Genomic DNA, 19,118 nt, shown 5'->3' with positions numbered 1-19,118 from the left:
CACCTTTGTTGTAGGGGTGGGAGTGGGGAAGCTATACTGTGTGTCATGGGATATACACTGACATACCTAAGCTCTGCTTCCTAGGTACCAGTGGCATTCCTGGAGACCATGCCCTCTAGACATTGTCAGATGTTCCCTGTGGGACAAATTCTCCAAGGTTGAAAAGTTGAGAACCACCAAAATAGAAGTCTCATACATCTTTCCTTTAAGTTCATGTATTTATTTTATGCTATTATGCATAATGTTGTTCTAAAAATTTATTTTATCTTTTGTGGTAGCATTTAGCAATGAAATTGATGTTTATTAATGAATGATATAATGATTCAATGATTTAGCAAAATTTACTTGTTAATGCTAGTAAATTTTTATCAATTTGAAGAAAACATGTGAACTGACACTCTTTGAAGAAAAACTACAATACACAAATGGTCAGTAAACTTAGGAACAGTTTTTCAGCTTCATTGGCCATTAAGAAAATATGTAATACAGCTATTACCCAAAGGATGGCTGGTATAAATACAAACAAATGAAAAAACATGTATAGACAATATCAGATGTTAGTGAAAAAGTGACGGAAACTGAAGTCTCATAATGGTGGAGGTGAATAACTACTTTGAAAAAGAGCTTGAAAAAATAATTTTACTAAAGTTGACTCAAAATTATGTTTATGTCCCATGGAAATCATAACTATATTTATGAAAGATATGAGCAAAATTTTTACAGCCATATTGGTCATCATAGCCAAAACATAGAATCTCCTAAAATATCCATCAATAACTTTATGGATGAATACATTTGTTGTATATATAGCATTCCAGTGTTTGAATTTGTCACAGTTGGAAAGGATGGACTCCATCTATAGACAACAGTATGAATGTCACAAACATAACGTTACCATAAGTTGTCAGTATAAATGCATTAGTACTATATAATTCTATTTTTGTAAAGGTCCTAAAGAAGCAAAGGTAGAACTCTTCAGAATTAGTACCTAGAGGGAGCCCTTCTGAGTGCTGTTAATGTTGTTTCTTAACCTGTTAATACTATTTCTCAACCTACTTCTACTAATACATATTATGGGCCAGGAATGTAGCTCAGGGGTAGAATGTTTGCCTACCATGTTCAATCCCCAGAACCACACATGCATGCACACACAAGCACACACACACACACACATTAAAGAAAGTTACCATTTTCTTTCCTTTAATTTGTCTCTGTGATAATGTGTTGTCTGTTGTGTTATACAAGCAGCTAGGGCTGGGTTCCTCCTCCGTTCCACCATTATTGCTATAATCACTTCTACTCCTACAGTAGCTCTTGCTCTTGCCACATAGTGTCAGGTGGTAGCTTGTAGTTAGTAGCTTGATGACTGAGCTATGGACATTGATACTCACATGTGTAATATTTCTGCTTGTGCTTTATGTCATCTCCACCCTAAAAGTCAGCTAAGAATCTCTAATTGGCAGTAGTTTCAGTTTAAGAAATTGTGCACACAGAATGTCTTAACTGAAAGAATTGTCCACAAAAACCTTTTTCTAAATTTTAATCATCTCTTTCAGTTGATTATAATTCACTTAGAGAGGAGTGCTGTAAATTTCTAAAAATTCCCAGACATAAAAAGTTGGCCATTCCTCTTTATCTTATTAAAGAGATCTTTAATAAGCTTTTTAAGTAGGGTTGATTTAGTACACAATGTGACCTTGATTTTTTTGTGTTTGATTTGACTCAGAATGTTTCACTTTAGATATTAGTAAAGGTTTAACCTAGTCTCTCACTTTTATACCTTTCAGATACGAGAGGGATTTATTCATGAAATTATTGTATTAATATATTGAAATACATGAACTTTACCTAACCATATTAACATTTTTACTGGACATTTCTTTATTTTTTTTTTTGCTCTTGGGAAAAATTACAAAGCCTTTGTTTTATAAAATACTTAAAATTTTTGAGATAAAATAAATTTCTATGTGTAGGGGAAGGGTAATAAGGGAAAAGAAAAAAATGTGAGATAATGAAAAGATAAAAATAAAGTGTTTGTAGATGGGGAGGGGAGGAGGGGGTGAAGGGAGGGCAGGGATAAGGGGAAAAAATGAGAATCAAGACTTGTCATGTAGAGGTACAGGATCCCAACAATGAATGTAACTGTGCTGTATCCCTAAAATGTACCAATAAACTCAACTAAAGCTGAAAAAAAAAAAAGACATACATATTTTTCTTAAGGTTATTTAAAAAATGTCCTTTTTATTTACTTTTGCAAGATTTATTAGTTCATTTAACTTTTTCATTTAGTTTTCTGTATTTTAAGCCCAGCAGAAAAATTACATCATTTTCGAATGAATGTAGATATCATTTTTCTTGAATTGGTTTATAAATAAGCTAAATTTATCTTATTTTATTTAAAAATGTTTGTATTTTTTAATTTGTTTCATTGCCATAATTTCTGTTCCTTTGATGGTTATAGATTACTTTTCATTTCTGATGTCCGTGGCATACACATTTTCTTTCTCTTTTTTTTTCTCATTTATATACAGATTTGGTGAATATTTTCTCATTTAAAATTTTTATTTGCCATATACCTAAAACTTGACTTCCGAATATACATATCTCCTTCCAGAATTTGGTTTCATTCCTCTCCCCCAATTGTACAAAATGCTATTTGTATTAACTACATTTTATTCCTGTTAATGAGATTAAAAAGCCTTTTCATGAATGATCTGATTTCCCAAATCATTCACTTGTCAGTATATGGTTGTCATTAGTTAAATGGAAACATTTTTCAGTTATCGTGATAATGAGTTTTGTCCCAGGGAACTGATTTTTAAAGGGTTTGAATTTTAAGAGCCATATCACCCCTTTTTCTTGGAATAAAATTGTGTAGATGGTTGAGTTGATCATTTTCAGGGAGGGCTGTGTTATTAGAGCAATTGCTTCCCTACAAGTTCCTCTCCCAGCTCACGTGGTCACATTTCAGAGCTGGTCTTTTATATATCACTCAGCAATACGAACCTTCTGTCAAAAAGATTAAAATTCTACACATTCTTAGAGTTGGTGGAAAAAACAGCAATACAATCACAAAATGTCATCCTTATGTTCTTACATTTTCAATCAATATGATATTAATTACTTTCACATACTTGCCTAATGTCTAGTTTAAAAACAATATATTATTATTTAGAAATTTTTAGTTTGTTAAGATATAGAATTAAAAGTAAAACCAGCAATATTTTGGCAAAACTTTGAGAACTATTGGTGATACTACAGCCGCTACTGTTTTTTTTGCTAAAATACTCATTTCCGTGTATATTTTTCATAGTGGCTAATCATAGAGTTGGTTTGTCTTTTTTACACATTATATATTTGTTGCAACAAATATAGGCTTTAGAAATTCATCCTGTATTTGGAAAGAGGAGATAGATGATGGTATTTAATGGTTTCTTTCATTTAAAGGAGAATTGTATTATAGCTTGAGAATCTAAATGATTGTAGCCCCTGGTGTTTACACTGACACACTTAAATAAGCTTTGACATTCATTAAAATTACTTGCTTCTAGGCCTGAAAATGAAGAAGAGATATGAAAGGATTTAGGCTACTTGGGGAAGGGCCTACTCATTTAATCACGTTTTGTTTTCAGCCTGCTCTCCTGTTTCACCTGTATATCATAATACTGGCTGACAAAATGGGATTCCTGCTACTGCTGCAAAACAAAAGCTCCTCTGATGTTTTTTCCTAGTTTTGCTTAGAGACCTTTTAGCTACCCCAATTACTAGAAAATGTTTAGCACAGAGTACAAAAGACTTGATGAAACTTTGGAAATTTGACACAACATTTTGCATGTGTAGATGTGTGTGGAGGTGTGTGTGTGTGTGTGTGTGTGTGTGCATTTGTTTGTTGTTGTTTCCAGGGTACCTTAGCCATACAAGTGCCTCTGTTGCTATAACAAAGAATCCCAGAAAAAGATGGATTGAACATGGTAGCAATTTTCCTGTTATTTAGTAGCGCACAAGAAGCAGTACGCACATGGTAATGTAGAAGCTTGACACCTTAGAGTTGTGCGGTACCTCAGGTTCTTCTGACTTCTTGTCTCATCTCCTGCCAGCCTGTTGTCTTCATCTAGTGCATCTGGGTTCTAGCTGGAAGGCCAGGAGTAGGGGCAGGTGGGCAGGGCTGTAGTTTACAGGCAATGCTCGGTTAAACTCATCCCAATTATTTACATTCTTATGTTGAGAGCTTAGGCACAAGACCACAGCAACTGCAAGAAATTATGAGAACTATCACGTTAATATGCCTCACACTCAGAGAAGGTATTTGTTACGATCCAAGAATATAGGAAAAAATGGATGCTGAATTTTCATCCGTTGGCTTCAGTGAATATTGAAAAGGCATTTCCAACTCAAAACATTTACAATCACGGTGTGTAGAGTAGGTGTCAGAAGTGGTACTTCTGTTTTAAAGTGCTCATCTCATAAAGCTCTGTTATTGATTTTAAACAGTCACAGGCAATATAACTTTCCTGCATATATATTCTTAAAAATACTTAAAATATTATTATATAGTATATTTTATTTTAGTAGTTCAATAAATATTACATGAGAAAGAGAATATTTATTAATCAAACTTGTGTGTTCCAGGATGTCTGTGGTCAAGCATGAACATGTGCACTGCCATGACAGAAATTGAGATAGTAGATCATTTTGTGTGTTCCTTAAGTAACTAAAACTGCCAGAGCTACATTTGCAGCCTGCTCCCCATATAAGAGGAGAATGTTGATAGAAAAACCATAAGTGGTTGTAACTTCAGTGGCATAATTATCCATGAACAGCTTTTGTACAAGTTTGAAATATAACAAAATGCAGTAGTTTTTCCAATTACAGATTAGGCACATTCCTAGAAAGATAATTTAGTATATATTAAAATCCATACAAAGCTCTAGTGTTTTACTTTTTAGTCTGATCATCATACAAGCATTTTATGGGACGCATGGGCTGTGTGTCAGTTGTGAGGTATGTGACATGCATCTTTCCTATTTGCCCGTGAAAGGCTAGAAATGTCAGTTTAATTGTGAAAACTACAATTCTGCCCTCAAAACACACTCAAGTGACATTCCTTAGTTTTGGAATGCTTTTCTCTTGGAAGTCATCATTACCTTTTGCTGTTTTACTTCTTCATGGAGACCAGGTGCTTACTCACTGGTACATGGCATCTCAGCAATTGTCCATCACAGGTCTTACTGCAGCACACCTTAAAGAGCTCAAATTGCATTCAGTGCATTCAGGTCACCAGGTCATAGAATCACACCAGTGGTGAGCCTGGCCTCCTAATTCCTTTTACCCTGTTTCTATTAAGCCTTACTTCTGTGTATCTAATTCTCACTGTTTTTGTTTTGTTTTGTTTTGCTCTACCTGTGTTGTAGAACACTGGTCTGGAAGAAACATTAAAGATCTATTTTAATTGCTTTCATACGGTTATAGTAATTTGCCCAAGGTTATGTCGTTGGTAATAGCCCTAAAGCAAGCCAAGGGCTTTTCTTATTGCTCCAGTATTTCTCATAAGAAGCCAGCATTCTTTTTATCCCATTACGGTTTCCTCTAAGTGAACTTCAGACTTCACTCGTATTCTGCATTGTTGGTGTCCCCCGCTATCACAAGCCCTCCACACTCTTCCCCCATGGTCTTCACTCCTGGTTCTGGTCCCCATGTGGAGCACAGTGAATCCAAGCCCTTTGTCCAGTTTTTGAAGATTAGCTGAGCTACTCTTTATGACTGGTGAAATTACTCAATTGAATACAAGTTGAGAGCGGTCTTTGAAGTGAATTGAGAGGGAATGCAGGAGCAGGGTCCTTCTCCTTGTTAGAAGGGCCCCCACTCTCCTTAGCCTGCCTCCTTGAGCAAGTGACTCAGAACAGTATACATGAAGGTCCCGTGAGGTCCTTTACATTTTATGTTTTTGTACTTCTCTTGTATCCACACTCTGAGGCTGAATGTAATAACTAGTTTGTTGTGTGTTTATAACCTTGCTGAGAATTCTTAAATTGTTTTTTCTGGGTACTTGCCTTTCTCCTGGGGATGTAGCCCTAGGTTCAATCCCTACTACAAGGGAATAAATATATAAGCAAACTCACAGTAGGCCTACACTTTCTGCCATTGTGTCATCTTTTTTTGCTTGTCGGTTTAACTTTTTCAATTCCTGTTACACAATTTGCAGTTAGCTTAGCCTTTGGTTATCCCTCAAGCTGGAGAAAATAAGCCCATTACTGATTTGTAATTGCTGAAGATTTCAATGTGATTGTGACTTGTTGAAATTTGACCCTTATAGTGTCCTTTAAGTTGGCTTCTTAGTTTGCAGTCCAACATTTTTCATGGTTTTTTGCTTTTTTGCAAGTGAAATTTCTTTCTCCAATGAACTGTATGTACACTGTCTTTGAAGTGGAAAATGCTTAATAGATTACTTAGTGTAATACTCTGTGGTTGTATTAGTTTGGTCTTCCTTAGATTGCAAGAAATAGAGATCTGCTTGGGGAGGGAGGGAGGAGACCTTAGGTAATTTGGTGGAGGAGTGTTAAGTATCCACTGAACTCTCTAATTTACAGTACATTTCTAGGGTATCTTTGTTCCTCTCATAATGTCTCTTCTGGTATGTAAATCTTATCTCTTTCACCTACACATGAAGAAGATTATGAACTGATTATCTTAAGCCATAGACTATCCTCCTAGGACATCTTTGTCTCTGTCAATGATTTCTTGGCCTACCAGCTATCACCTAATGGTAGGATCAATTTGTTTAAGATTAATGAACTGATTTCTCAAAAAGCGACAATAGGAGTCGTGTGACCAGGTAGCTCTAAGTCAGCAAGACACTAGACTTTCTGGCTGTGATACTGTTTGAAAACAGGGAGTTCCTTCCAAATGCTGCTTTCTTAGATGTCATGATTAGATGTGTTCTGAGTCACAAATATACTTGAGAATTCTGAGTTTAAAAGATCACAAAAGAAGCACGATAAATGGTTAATATAATTGTATTTTCATCTTATGAAATTGTACTCATGTTATTACTCATATTACTAACAGGTAGTGTGCTAGGGTCTTTACATTATTTCTAATTCATATTAAATGCTTTGCAATTATGTTACCTTTCCCTACTGGGATAATGAGACATTAAAAACAAATAAGAAATTACTAGTAAGAAACAAAAATCTAAAAACTAATAAGAGATGGATTATCTTCAGAAAACTATAAAGATGCAGAATTAGGTTTAGCAAATTTTCTAACTTTATTTATTTATTTATTTTAGATTGCTTCTCTTTTAAAAAAAATTTCTAACTTTAAAGCTAGCACTCTTTCTACTGTGACGTCCTACATTACTTCATTCTGGAGAATAGAGTGAAATGTCTTGAATATATCAAAAGTCTGTTAATTTTTTCTTTCCTTGGAGTGTATAAAAGGAACTGGTGTATACATAAAATTTAAATTATGCAAGATTTAATAGAAGGAATGATACCTTCTCTTTTCTTAGTTGCCTACAGCTGACTGATTTAATTTAAAGGGATACACTGTCTGCACTTTGGAATGTTGTGTTACAGTAACATAACTGGTGTGGTTAACCCCTAGGCAGAAGCTAAACTCCATGTTTCCTTTTTTTCTTTGTTGCTTTACATAAAGTAACTTGTACTGTTTGTATGTTCCTTAGAAAAACCATTTGTTTTTACATCCTAACAGAAGTATCTTTGATGCTCACTCATCGGAAAACTGGGTAGGGTCACATTGATGCATCAGACAGTGAAACTGATTTTCTATACTACAAAATTAATTCATTAAAGAGTATTTAATAAACTCATACCTTGTCACAATACGCAGATCCCTACCATATTGGAGGGTGCAGTTTGCTCTTTATAATCCATGTCTTTGACATTTTGACAGTACTGTACTCTATCCACCTAGCCCCTGGATGCTGGTACACACACACTCACTGAGTTGGCAACAAATTTTCTTTCATAAGTGGTAACAGAAGCAAGTTTAAAAGAAGATGAAGAGTGTGTCCCTTCATCTCCACTGTATTAATTTTCTATGTTGTGTAACACATTACCAAGAATGTAGCAGCTTAAAACTGGCACATAGTTATTATTTCTAGGGGTGAGGAGTTAGGTCAGTTCCCGTGGGTCAGAAGTCTGGGTGCAGCTGAGCTCCTTCCTCTTTTTCTGGGTTTGAACAGGCTGAAACCAGGGTTTATGTTCATCCTCCTTTAAGGTATGGAGTCCTCTTCCAAGCTCTTTCAATTGCTGTCAGAACTCAGGTCCTTTCAGCTGCTGGGCTTCCACCTAATAGGCTACCCCTCTCCGTAGGAGTTCATGTGTGATTGGGTCATGGATGCCTTCTAATGTAATGTAACATAATCTCAGAGTGACAGCCCATCACGTTCCCAGCTTTCTGTCATCTAGAAAAGCATAAGTCACAGGTTCTTCCCATACTTAATAGGTAGAGATTGTATAAATTTGTAACTCACTGGGACTCTAGAATAGTATTATATCTAAGTTGTTGATAACGCCCTCTAAACCAGCATCTCCCAGTGCACTTTTTACATATGTTTATCCAGTTAATCCTCACAAAACTTTATGAACTAAGTAATTTGTGAGTCATAGTTTGCAAATGATGAAACGGAGGCATAGAGAGATGAATCCTGGTGAGCCAAGACATTCACCTAAAAAGAATTAGAGACACTGGCACCAACAACCTCATGCCACTGATTTCCTCAGCAGCCACATGCTTGCGTTGGCTTCAAAATAGCATTCTGTAAATCCCTTCTCAGAGTTGTGGTGGTGTCCACTCTTTTCCTTTTCCTCTCTGCTCTCTTACTCTCCATTTTAAGTTTTGGTGGCTCAGTCTTCTCCACTCTTTACACACAACTGTGCAGAGAAATGACTGCCTCACAAAGACCTCCTGCACACACAGGCATCCAAAATTTTCTCTCACTGTAACTTTTTTTCTTTAGGGGCCTCAGCACAGTTTGTAATTGTAACTTTATGGTACAAAGATCATGTCTTTGTTGAATGCTCAGCATCAAACTCATAAACCCTTTGAGCAGTACGAATGTCTACACGTTCAGTGAAGAAAACCACTTGGTGTAATGAAAAAGATATCACTTGAAGGGATCATATCCTACTTCAGTGCTTACCTGCTAACATGGGCTTAATGTGACCCGACCCTTTATGTGTTGAAACAGTAACCTCTGTTCCTAGAGTGATGGCACTACAAGGTGGTGATGAGGTCATAAGGGCAGAGCCTTCGTGATTAAGATTAGCACCCTTGTAAGGAACTCAGAAGCTAGCAAGTCCCTTACGCATGTGCTGATACAAGGAGAAGCTACCACCTCTGAGCGAGGCAGAAATGGCCCCTCACCACACACTGAATCTGCTGACTCCTCGATGTTGGTCTTGCATGCCTCCCAAACTATGAGAAATAAAATTTAGTTTTTTATAAGCTACCTATTTGTGGTATTTTGTTGTGGCTGCCCAAACTAAGATACCCACACTGAGGGTTTTTGTAAGCCTTAATTAATGGTAGATATAATATTGGTTATAGTTTTAATGATCAATAAATTGAGATTATTGCTAAAGTGGAGAGAGGAAGAAACAAGTGTTTTAGGTCATACATATCAAAAGACTGAAGAGAATAAAGAGGCATACCAGCACCCAGGTTTGGAGTGTTGCCTAACTTCCATCACTCCGCTGGGCACTTTTCTGTCCCAGTCTGGGTGCTAGTCTCCAGGCGAACCAGAAGCTGACTGTCCATTTTACAGTTCTTGGCATGAAACAGATGATTATGAAATGTTTGTTAAAGAAATGAGTGACTAATAGATAGTCACTTAAACACAGCTGCTCAGAGTAATACAAATGGAAACAGTGACTCACTGATTCCCACCACATTATAACATAATCTTATTTTATCTATACAAGAATATGAGCTTGAGTTTCACTAAATAAAACATTAGTGTTCTGTTTCATGGACGAATGCCTTGGAAGCATGCCCCCCCCACAGAGGGAACATTGATAAAAATACAGTTATATGGTCATAAAAGATACTGCTTTTTAAAATATGCACACTTTTTTTTTGAGACTGAATTCAAAACCTTCACACTGACTGTGCACCAACGAGATTTTTAAAATGTTTATAATAAGACAAGGCCTTGCTAAGTCACTAAGTTGCCCAAGTGGGGCTTGGACTCATAATCCTCCTGCCTCACCATGAGCTCACATTTTCATATTTGTTAAAACTCGGTCAAACATTATTATCTGCCTTTGGGTTATTTTGAACATATCATTTCTAATAAAGGCTGGTTAGATTGTCTCAAAGTATGGCCAAGGGTTTTCCACAAATTTGTCATGCAGTAGATGCACTGTGAACATCAAAATGTACAGTACTTCTCTAATTTTAGATTAAAGCTTCATCTGCCAGTGTCTTTGATTTTGCTTTTTCATGTACTTATTTCATGTATTTTCACTGATTGTGCTATGGACTACATTTCTTTGAACATACTACTAAAGCATTGGAGAAATCGCAGCACTTTGAATAGTGATTCTTTTTGAAATTTGAAAACAGAATGATTCTAAAGAAAAGTTTTAGAACAGTAAATGTAGAATAATGTTATTGGAAATAATTACTTTAGTAACACTTTATGGAAACTTAACTGAAATCATTTAAGTCCAGCGGTTAGATTGCTTACAAATTGTATTTTTAGAGAAAAGCATATAAAATACAGTTTGTGTATGCATTGTATATACTATGTATGTGTAAGCTGATGCAAATGTATGTACAGATATAGAAATGATAGCCACATACATGCACAGATGTATGTGCGCTATTTTGATGAAAAGGGGATAACTGTTTTCCACAAGACTAGACACCATTATGCCATCTTAATATCTTAGTTTTCCAGTGCCTTTTCACTTTATATGTTCAGAAATCTCATTTCATAATTCAGTGCTGCCATATAATCCTCCTGTCCACTCCTTGGCCTGAATAGCTTTATTCTGGTTACAATTACATCAGGCATGATCTTGTGTATTGTGAAACTTTCATCTCCCAAATCTTTCCATGCTGAATGTTATATCTTGTGATTTCCCTAGTGTTTAGCAGTAAGCACAAAAAGCGGCAGCTTGTAGTACGAAGAAATCATCTCAGCTCAGAAAAGAGGCTTTTATTATGAAAATCAGCTTTAAAAATCTGTCAAAACAATTATGACACAAAAAGCCTTCCACTTTTCCTTCTACATGTTGGTTTTTTCATAATATTTTCTCTCTAAAAATTTCCTTTTGTTCATTTTTAGTTTGATTTTGTGCATATTTTTTGAAGTTAGGTAGAAGGATGAAAACTAAGTATTTTCTTTAATCTCAATAGGACTGGAAATAATCTCGCTTACATATTCATAAATTATATAATTTAAAAGTTATATGCATACTAATTTTTTCAAAGTAATAACAAATAAAGTTTCCTGCAGTGGGACTTGAACTTGAGTTTGTTAACCTTGTGGATTAAGGCATATGATATCATCCCTTCTAATTTTTGACTCTTTATTTGCCATGTTCTGAAAAATTACACCATGTACAGATCTTTAAAATGTTCATAGATTACTAAATAATAGTTTTATGTATAGGATTGCAAATCCACTTAGTTTATCTCATTTGACTGCTTTTGACAGTGGTTACTTTTAATACATCATTCCTAAACTATGTTCCATAAGAGGATAATTTTTCTCTTAGAGAAGTGCGTGCCTCAGACATTTGGGAGATACCACATAATACATATTAGGGCTTTAAAAGAAATTATAGCATACTGCAAATAGTTATAGCAAATAAAACTATTTAGTAGACAAAGGCTGCATTTATTGAAGAATATAATTTCTTTAGATAGGCTTACCTATTAAAATCACCAGTTAAAATATCTGTTTTGCAAAGCACAGTATTGTCTGTGTAGGGAGTATTGTCTTACTATAATTCTGAAAAGTGCTTTTAAAATGATTTGCAAAACAGCCTTTACTGTAGTTAATTTTATTTTTTAAATGATACTGTGTCTTTTAGAAGCCTTTCATTTTTTACAACTATCTTCATGTTATTCTAAAAAATAAACATTTCTCTCATGGATGAAACTTGAGCATACAGAGTCTCCTGAGCCATCTGAATTATATTTAGCAGTAAAGTAAAATTTGAAAAGTTACATTGTAGGGAGAATAAATGGTATGGCTATAATTCATAAGGATGCTGGATTCTTGATCATGCCAGTGTAAGGCTCAATTACATCTTCTAGTTAGCATGTTCTTTAGTCTTTGGATACTGAATTAGATGCGTGCTTGGTGTCTCACTATTGAGGTTACTTTTGCTCTAAAGGCCCTATTGATTTTTTTATTGGCACAATTGCTAGTATAGTGTATTGCATCCATGTAGATCTAAATGGTTTAATAGATATCAGCAAATGCTGACAGTGGAGATTGTCTTCTGAAAATACTTCTGTTCCTTGCATTTCTGATGCCACTAGCTCTGATTTTCTGTTAGTTATTCTCTGGCTGTTTTGCTTAGTCTCCTAATAGGATTTTCTTCTTCCTGATCCTTCTGAATTAGCATTCCTCAGGGCTCTGCTTTGTGCCTTCTTCTCTTTTAAGTAAATATTCCTTGGACATTTTCATCTATACTTCTCTTGTTAAAAATTCTTATTCGTCTTTTTTCTGTTTGCAGTTGTTCGTTCAATGTTGTGAATCTTGTCTCTATTCTCACTTATTAATTAGACACTTGTTCGCATGCCTTCAAGGTCCACTTAGGTCAAAATATCCAATGCCACCCCCATTATTTTTTGGTACTGTTCTTCCTCATACCTGATGTCTGCTATCAGTCCTGTCCCGATGTCTGCTCTCAGTGTCTGCCAGTTACACAAGCCTCACTTCTGTGAATCATCGTTTACATCCTTGTCCCATTTTCCACCCACACGCATGCCCATTCAGTGCCATTGATTCCGGTTCCTATATCGCTTTTGAATGTTCATCTTCCTCTTTATTTTTACTGTCTATATAATCTCAAGATTTTTAAATCTTCTGTCTCCTGGTGTTCTCTTAATGCTTCTGGACAGGAATCCCTGTATCTACTCTGACGTCCCTACACTACCATGGGAGTGATACAGCTAGGTATTAGATGAGAGAGTTATGATAACTCAGCTTTACATGTACAAAGCCAGACCTCTTTCTCTCACAGGCTTTTTAGTAGGGAATTTCATACTTTTAAGTACCAGGCCCCACAATCTATGTTGTCTTCCTGGGGTAATCACTTTCATGCCCCTCAGCCAATCTCTCAAGTCCGGCTGTCTCAACCTTTGGAATATAATCAGTCCCCAGCCATTCTTACCACCAAGCTCTTGTCCATCTTTCCCTGGATTATCACAGCCTTTAATACGTCTTTATTTTTTAGGGATTCCAACATGGTAGCCACTAGCTACCTGTAACTGTTGGTCACTAGAAATGTGAATTGAGATGTGCTGTAAAAAGTATTCAATATTAAAGAATTAGTATTCAAAAGAAAGAAAAACTACCTCATAAAATATTTTATATGGGTTAAAGATTTGAGATAATAGCATTTTGGATAGATTGATTTAAATGAAAACTATTATTGGAATTAATTTCACATTTCCTCAGACTTTTCCAATGCAATTGCTAGAAAGATTAAAATCACATAGGTGACTTACGTTTTATTGCTATTGGACAGTTCTGCCACAAGTCTTTCAAACACAGCAGTCAAAGGTACCTTTTGAAATGGCAGATTTTATCATTCCTCTGACCAGAGACCCCAGTGGCTTTCCAGCTCTCTCAGGAAGAAGCCACACTGTCAAGGGGGCTGCAGGGACCAGCAAACCCATCCCCTCCCCTTTTCCTCCTGCTCTCTGGCTGCTTACCAGCTCTAGGGCCTGCTCAGACCCCCACCTGTGGACCTTTGCTGACATGTTCCCATAGTTTAGCTAACACTTTTCCAAGTAGCTCCGTGGCTAGCTTTCTCACTTCAGATGCCTGCCCTAGCAGCCTAATTAATAGTATCGGGTAGTCTCATCCTGACACCCTGTCTATATTAGCAGCCCACTTCCCTGTCCACACTAATACGAATCTTTTTATCAGGTTCTAACTTGACTTTGCACAACTTCCCATCAGTTTGAATGACATCCAAACTACTTGTGTTCTGGATATACCCACGTTTTTATCCGTTTTCTAACTCCAGCCCATTTCTCACTGCTCCTGTAATCATACCATCCATTTGAAATCACTTGTAGGAAACAAAATAAGATAAAAGTGATAAAGGACATAGCATGGATTTTAAGGATGATTATTAAATGTAAATATATTCTTGTATTAAATTAACATTCCTCCAACTTTAAACATTGAACGCGGTGCAGATAGCAACATTTGTTTAACCCTTTGAATGTCATGTGATGTTCATCCTATAAAATGTATGTTAGTGTAATCAATAGCAAAAGTGAATGATAGACTTAACAGAGGAAATAATTGGTTTGGACAGAGTTTTTCTCTTGTTAATTTAAAAGGAAGCATAATTTTTCAATAGACACCTCATTACAGTTAGGTGATTTTTTTAGAATGAATGTTTCTATCGTGGCTAATGAAAAATACAGGAATTTATAGCTCACCAATAAATACAGACCTTTCAGACATGTTTATTGTTCTAGTTCATTAAAATGCTGTATCTTTTACACAGTATTTCTTAAAGACCATAAAATTAATAGTGTATTTTAAAAGTTTTATTGGCGTGTATTTCCTAAGTCTCATTTAAGCCCTAGTGTTTAATTGTGCTGTCTCATATTGGCTAGGAATCTGGCAGTTCATATTATTTTTCTGTTTCAAAAGAAAAACATTTCCCTGCAGGGCTAGCTTCCATATTCTTGAATGTGTTTATATCACACTGCTTTGCATTTTCATGTGCTAAAATCTTGAGAATCTGTCAGAGCTAATCTGGATCTACTATTCTTTATGGCTTAAAATTATGCTGAAATATTCATTTAGTAACTAATCAAGCCCCTGGCCTGGCAGGATACATGAAACTAAACTTCAGATATCAGCTCCAGAGCTTAATTTTAAATCTTTCACTAACCAAAGCAATGACAGTACAGTAAACTTTTTTAGGGCTTTTTAAATTTTTCGTCTCTTTTTTCACTTTTCTTTTTTGGTACCGGGAATTGAACCCAGGGCCTTGCGCTTGCTGGGCAGGCACTGTGCCGCTGAGCTACATCCCTGGCCCCAGTGCAGTTAACTTTTTTTAGAGTATTGGACAGACAGCAAGCATTGCACAGCATGTAGGAGCTTTGTACATGTCCTTAAATATAGAATAATTCTGACCGTCTCCACTGCAGCGTTTGTGTGTGTGCTCCATAGTGCCCAAGTGCCTTCACCTTCTGAGAGAACTTACCCTCTCCCAACTAGTCTTAATTTAAATCTATCAATGCAGTAAAATAACTCTTCCCTTTTAATCTTCCTGAGTCACTTTTTGCTGTAAAGGTCTTAAGCCAGGAGGGGATATATTTGGAGTCTGTATTTGCAGAAAAATGCAACTGCTTAGAGGCATATTCAAATGACTGTCTTGTCCTCCACTTTATTGCCTTTGGTAGACCTTCTTGATAACTTTCCTCGAAGACTTGTACTCACGGGTAGCCATCATTTGCTTCTCTTCCCTCTCCCAAAGCCATCTTGAACAGTTTAAATATTTCCTGACATTTTCTCCTGATGCCTTTACCTCCTCAATCCTGAAGACCATTGCCCAATCTTGAGTATCTCTCAGACTTGCCTTTCTCATCTTTTACAGAAATAGTTCAATACCGTATTTTTTGCAGTCTTTATAGCCATCTTTCCTTCCACTGCTCATTCTTTATACAGTTCCTGAAGTCATCTTTTCAAGCACAAATCTTTGTATTCTTTTCTTAGGTTTCAGAATTTTAGATAGTTCTTGTTTCTGAGCAAGGTACTCAATAGCTTTTTCCCCTAATGGCTCACATTGAAAAAGGTAATAAAATGTGTAGCTAAATTGAAGAGGAAACTTGGCCTTGGAAGCCAGTAATCTAAAGCTTCATGTTTACCTGTGATGTATCCCCTTCCAGTTAGAGATTTTAGCCCAACCTCCACAGCTGAGGTGTCTTATTTAAGATCCTCCTTGGCCCCTTTCTTCCCAAGTAGAGCCTCGACAAGTACTGAAGGAGTGTTCATTTGGAAGCAGAAGCCAGAAATGAAACAGTGTGAGAGAGAAAGGTGAGAAGTCTCTGGACCACTAGGACTCACTGCTACTGAGGACCCTCAGACAAAATGTGTAGCAGGAGCCACAGAACTGTCTCACAGGATAACAGGAGAATGGGACCTTTCCTACATGTTCTGTCTCCTATGGATTTTGCACTGCTCCCAGAACCAAATGGTGCGTTCCTGTGCTGCACCTGAAGGGTACCTTAGAGTCTTTTGTACTTCGCTGGAAGTCCTAGATCTTTGTAGGCCTGAGAGAGCCAAGTGGATTGACCTGTTTGCCCAGATGCTTTGTACTCCAAGATTAAATGACACGGAAGAGAACATTACCATTGCCTAGTACTCTACCTTCTGTACTTCTCACATCTTGCTGTGCCTCACATAAAGGCCACTTTGTTACTGGCTCTTTATGGAGTAGCTGGTCATGACATGTTGGGAAGGAGAATAAACATCAAAACTTAAGCCAGAAGGTTAGTGGATCAACTACAGGCTAGTCTTAAACTGGTATTATCGCTGTGTTTGTTGCCCTTACCATTGTGTAGCACTTCTGCTAGTTTACCTGATGGCGTGACCTGGGCCACGATCTCTGAAGAGTCTGAGACCTTGGCTCCCTTACCCTGCGGGCTGTCACTGCTGTTATCCTCAGCCCGTTTCACCAGGAATGGAAGCTCCAAGAGGTGTCTCAGTGAATCTCCAGATTTATAGTATTCCCTTGTCTTCAATAGTTTTATTTCCTCATGATGTTAGGGATGATTATCCCATTTGTCTCCTAACTTTTCCTGCTATTCCTAGAGCATAAAATGTGTACAGTAACCAGACAGAGCTGAGCTACAACAGAGTACATACCTTGTCTTCTAGTCTCTTAGTTATTATCTGGGGAAGATTTTGCTTTCAGATAATATTTATCAGGCTGTGCTGTTATTTTCAACTGTCACACCTGAGATAGGAGTTGCAATGGTATTTAATGGATAGAAGCTAGGGATACTGCTAAGATCCTACTATTCACAAAGCAAACATATATCTACAGTGGAATTATTTGGCTCCAAATGATAGTGATGCCAACATTGAGAAACTCTGCCCAGGGAGAAGTGATTCTACCCCCAGAGAGTTTAGATTTCTAATCCTACACAATCCAGAGATCCATGGTATGTAAATGGGTCACTGGAACTTGTAGTACAAAGTCTCACACCAGATCCATGTAGTCTAGCCACTGGGACACATCATCAAATAGAATTTGTTGGTTTAGTACATAAACAGTGTTCTAGAGGAAAGTGTCCTAGAATTATCCAAAGTATGGGAAAGCTGGGGTATTCCCCTCATGTACCGAGGCCATTGGTACGTCCATGTGGTGGAACACTGGCATGGTGACATAAGTATATGGAGCAGCCAGGTAGGTGGAAGGATATACAAGAACCAGGGGCAACTGTGTTAGGGTGGAGAATGTTCAGAATATTAAGTAGAAGGCCTTTTTCTTCATTGCCACTGTATTGCTAGTACTCTACAAGTGCTAGGTGCATAGGTTCATATATCTGGCCTAGTAAGTATCTGTTGAATAAAGGTGAAAACAGAATAAATAATGAATGAATGAATGAATGAAATCTTGCCTGAAATTTTCCAAGGGTATTGAATATTTTAGTGTGGTTACTGTTTTCTTCTTAGGTGAAGAACCAAAGGACCTCAAATGTGTGGCCTCCCTATAGATGTTATAATGTCAGCAATTAGCATATCTCCTATTTGTTCCTATTGCCTTTTGGGTTTATTGGCCATAATCCAGTTTAGAGTAGATAGTCTAATATATGCAGATTCAGTATTCTCCCTTGCTACTGAGCGATGGTTTTGCTGACATTCATGAAATCGTTGAATTAAATCTCAGAAGGGGTTCTGAGTTTCTCAGTAGGAGAAGGTAAAGTGTAAAGGAAATAAGAAAATATGTGGGGAGAAAAAAATGTGTTCTCAGGTATTAGTATCTAGAGTAAGAGAAAATCTTTGAAAAGTAGTTTGTGCCACAGTTGGACAGGCTTTTAAGTATCCAACTAGGCATCCATGTGTCTGCCTAAGAGTCCAGTACTAATTTCTTATGATGTTTTGCCTCTGCAAAAGAGCTGGCAGTATATTGCATGTCTTAGTCTCTACCCTTCTGTTTCATTCTGTCAGTCTCTTGGCCCTATACTAATTCCTCCTCTTGCAGTGAGTCTCGCTAACCACTCCTGTTCACTTAGATATCTCCCCCTTTTATTTTTGGCAGTTCTTAATTCCCACCCCCCTAAGTTTTTATCTCACTCAGTGACATAAGAAGCCTGTCAGAGACAATATTCTAATCATTTCTTTGCTCGATGCAAGGAAGCAAAATGCACACAGTTTTTATGTTAACCCCTAAACACCCCCCGACACACACACAGACCGACACTATTCAACTTTGCTTCTTTTCTACATACTTTTGCTTTGAATTATTCCTGATGGAATCTTGTTTGTATTTTTATTTTTATGTTTTTGCTTATTTTCTAGATGGGAAGTGATGGAATTTTACGCCTCAGTACTTCAGCTCTAAATAATGAATTCTTTGCATATGCAGCACAAGGGTGGAAACAGCGACTGTCAGAAGGTAAATTTCAGTTTTCTGTTTTGTGTATGGGAGCACGCATACTCTGCTGATCTTTACACCTTTCTCTGATTTCCAAGTTTTTGTCCCCCTGAAATATAATGCAGTAACAACTCACATCTAGTTCCAAATGACTTCACTGATTCTTTTGATACACTTAGCATTTTTGAATAAAAGCATGGTATTATCTAGGACATAATAAAAATTCAGACACAGCATTGTTTTCTTTGAAATGATAATTTCAATTGCATAGATGGCCCA

The 19,118-nt window shown here is 36.7% G+C and overlaps 1 protein-coding gene across 1 annotated transcript in view; it reads left to right on the top strand.

Moving 5' to 3' along the window:
* Nucleotides 1-19,118, top strand: part of Asxl3 (ASXL transcriptional regulator 3) — a 134,887-nt gene that overhangs the window by 96,833 nt on the left and 18,936 nt on the right. Inside the window, exon 10 of the mRNA XM_033757482.1 lies at nt 18,764-18,860. Coding sequence (XP_033613373.1) covers nt 18,764-18,860 — 97 coding nt within the window. The remainder of the gene's footprint in view (nt 1-18,763; nt 18,861-19,118) is intronic.

The sequence above is a fragment of the Fukomys damarensis genome, unplaced genomic scaffold (genome assembly GCF_012274545.1).
Source record: "Fukomys damarensis isolate Sample0158 unplaced genomic scaffold, DMR_v1.0_HiC HiC_scaffold_30, whole genome shotgun sequence".
Classification (NCBI taxonomy): Eukaryota; Metazoa; Chordata; class Mammalia; order Rodentia; family Bathyergidae; genus Fukomys; species Fukomys damarensis.
Note: the sequence above shows the minus strand (reverse complement) of the source record. Positions and strands in the feature narration are given on the sequence as shown.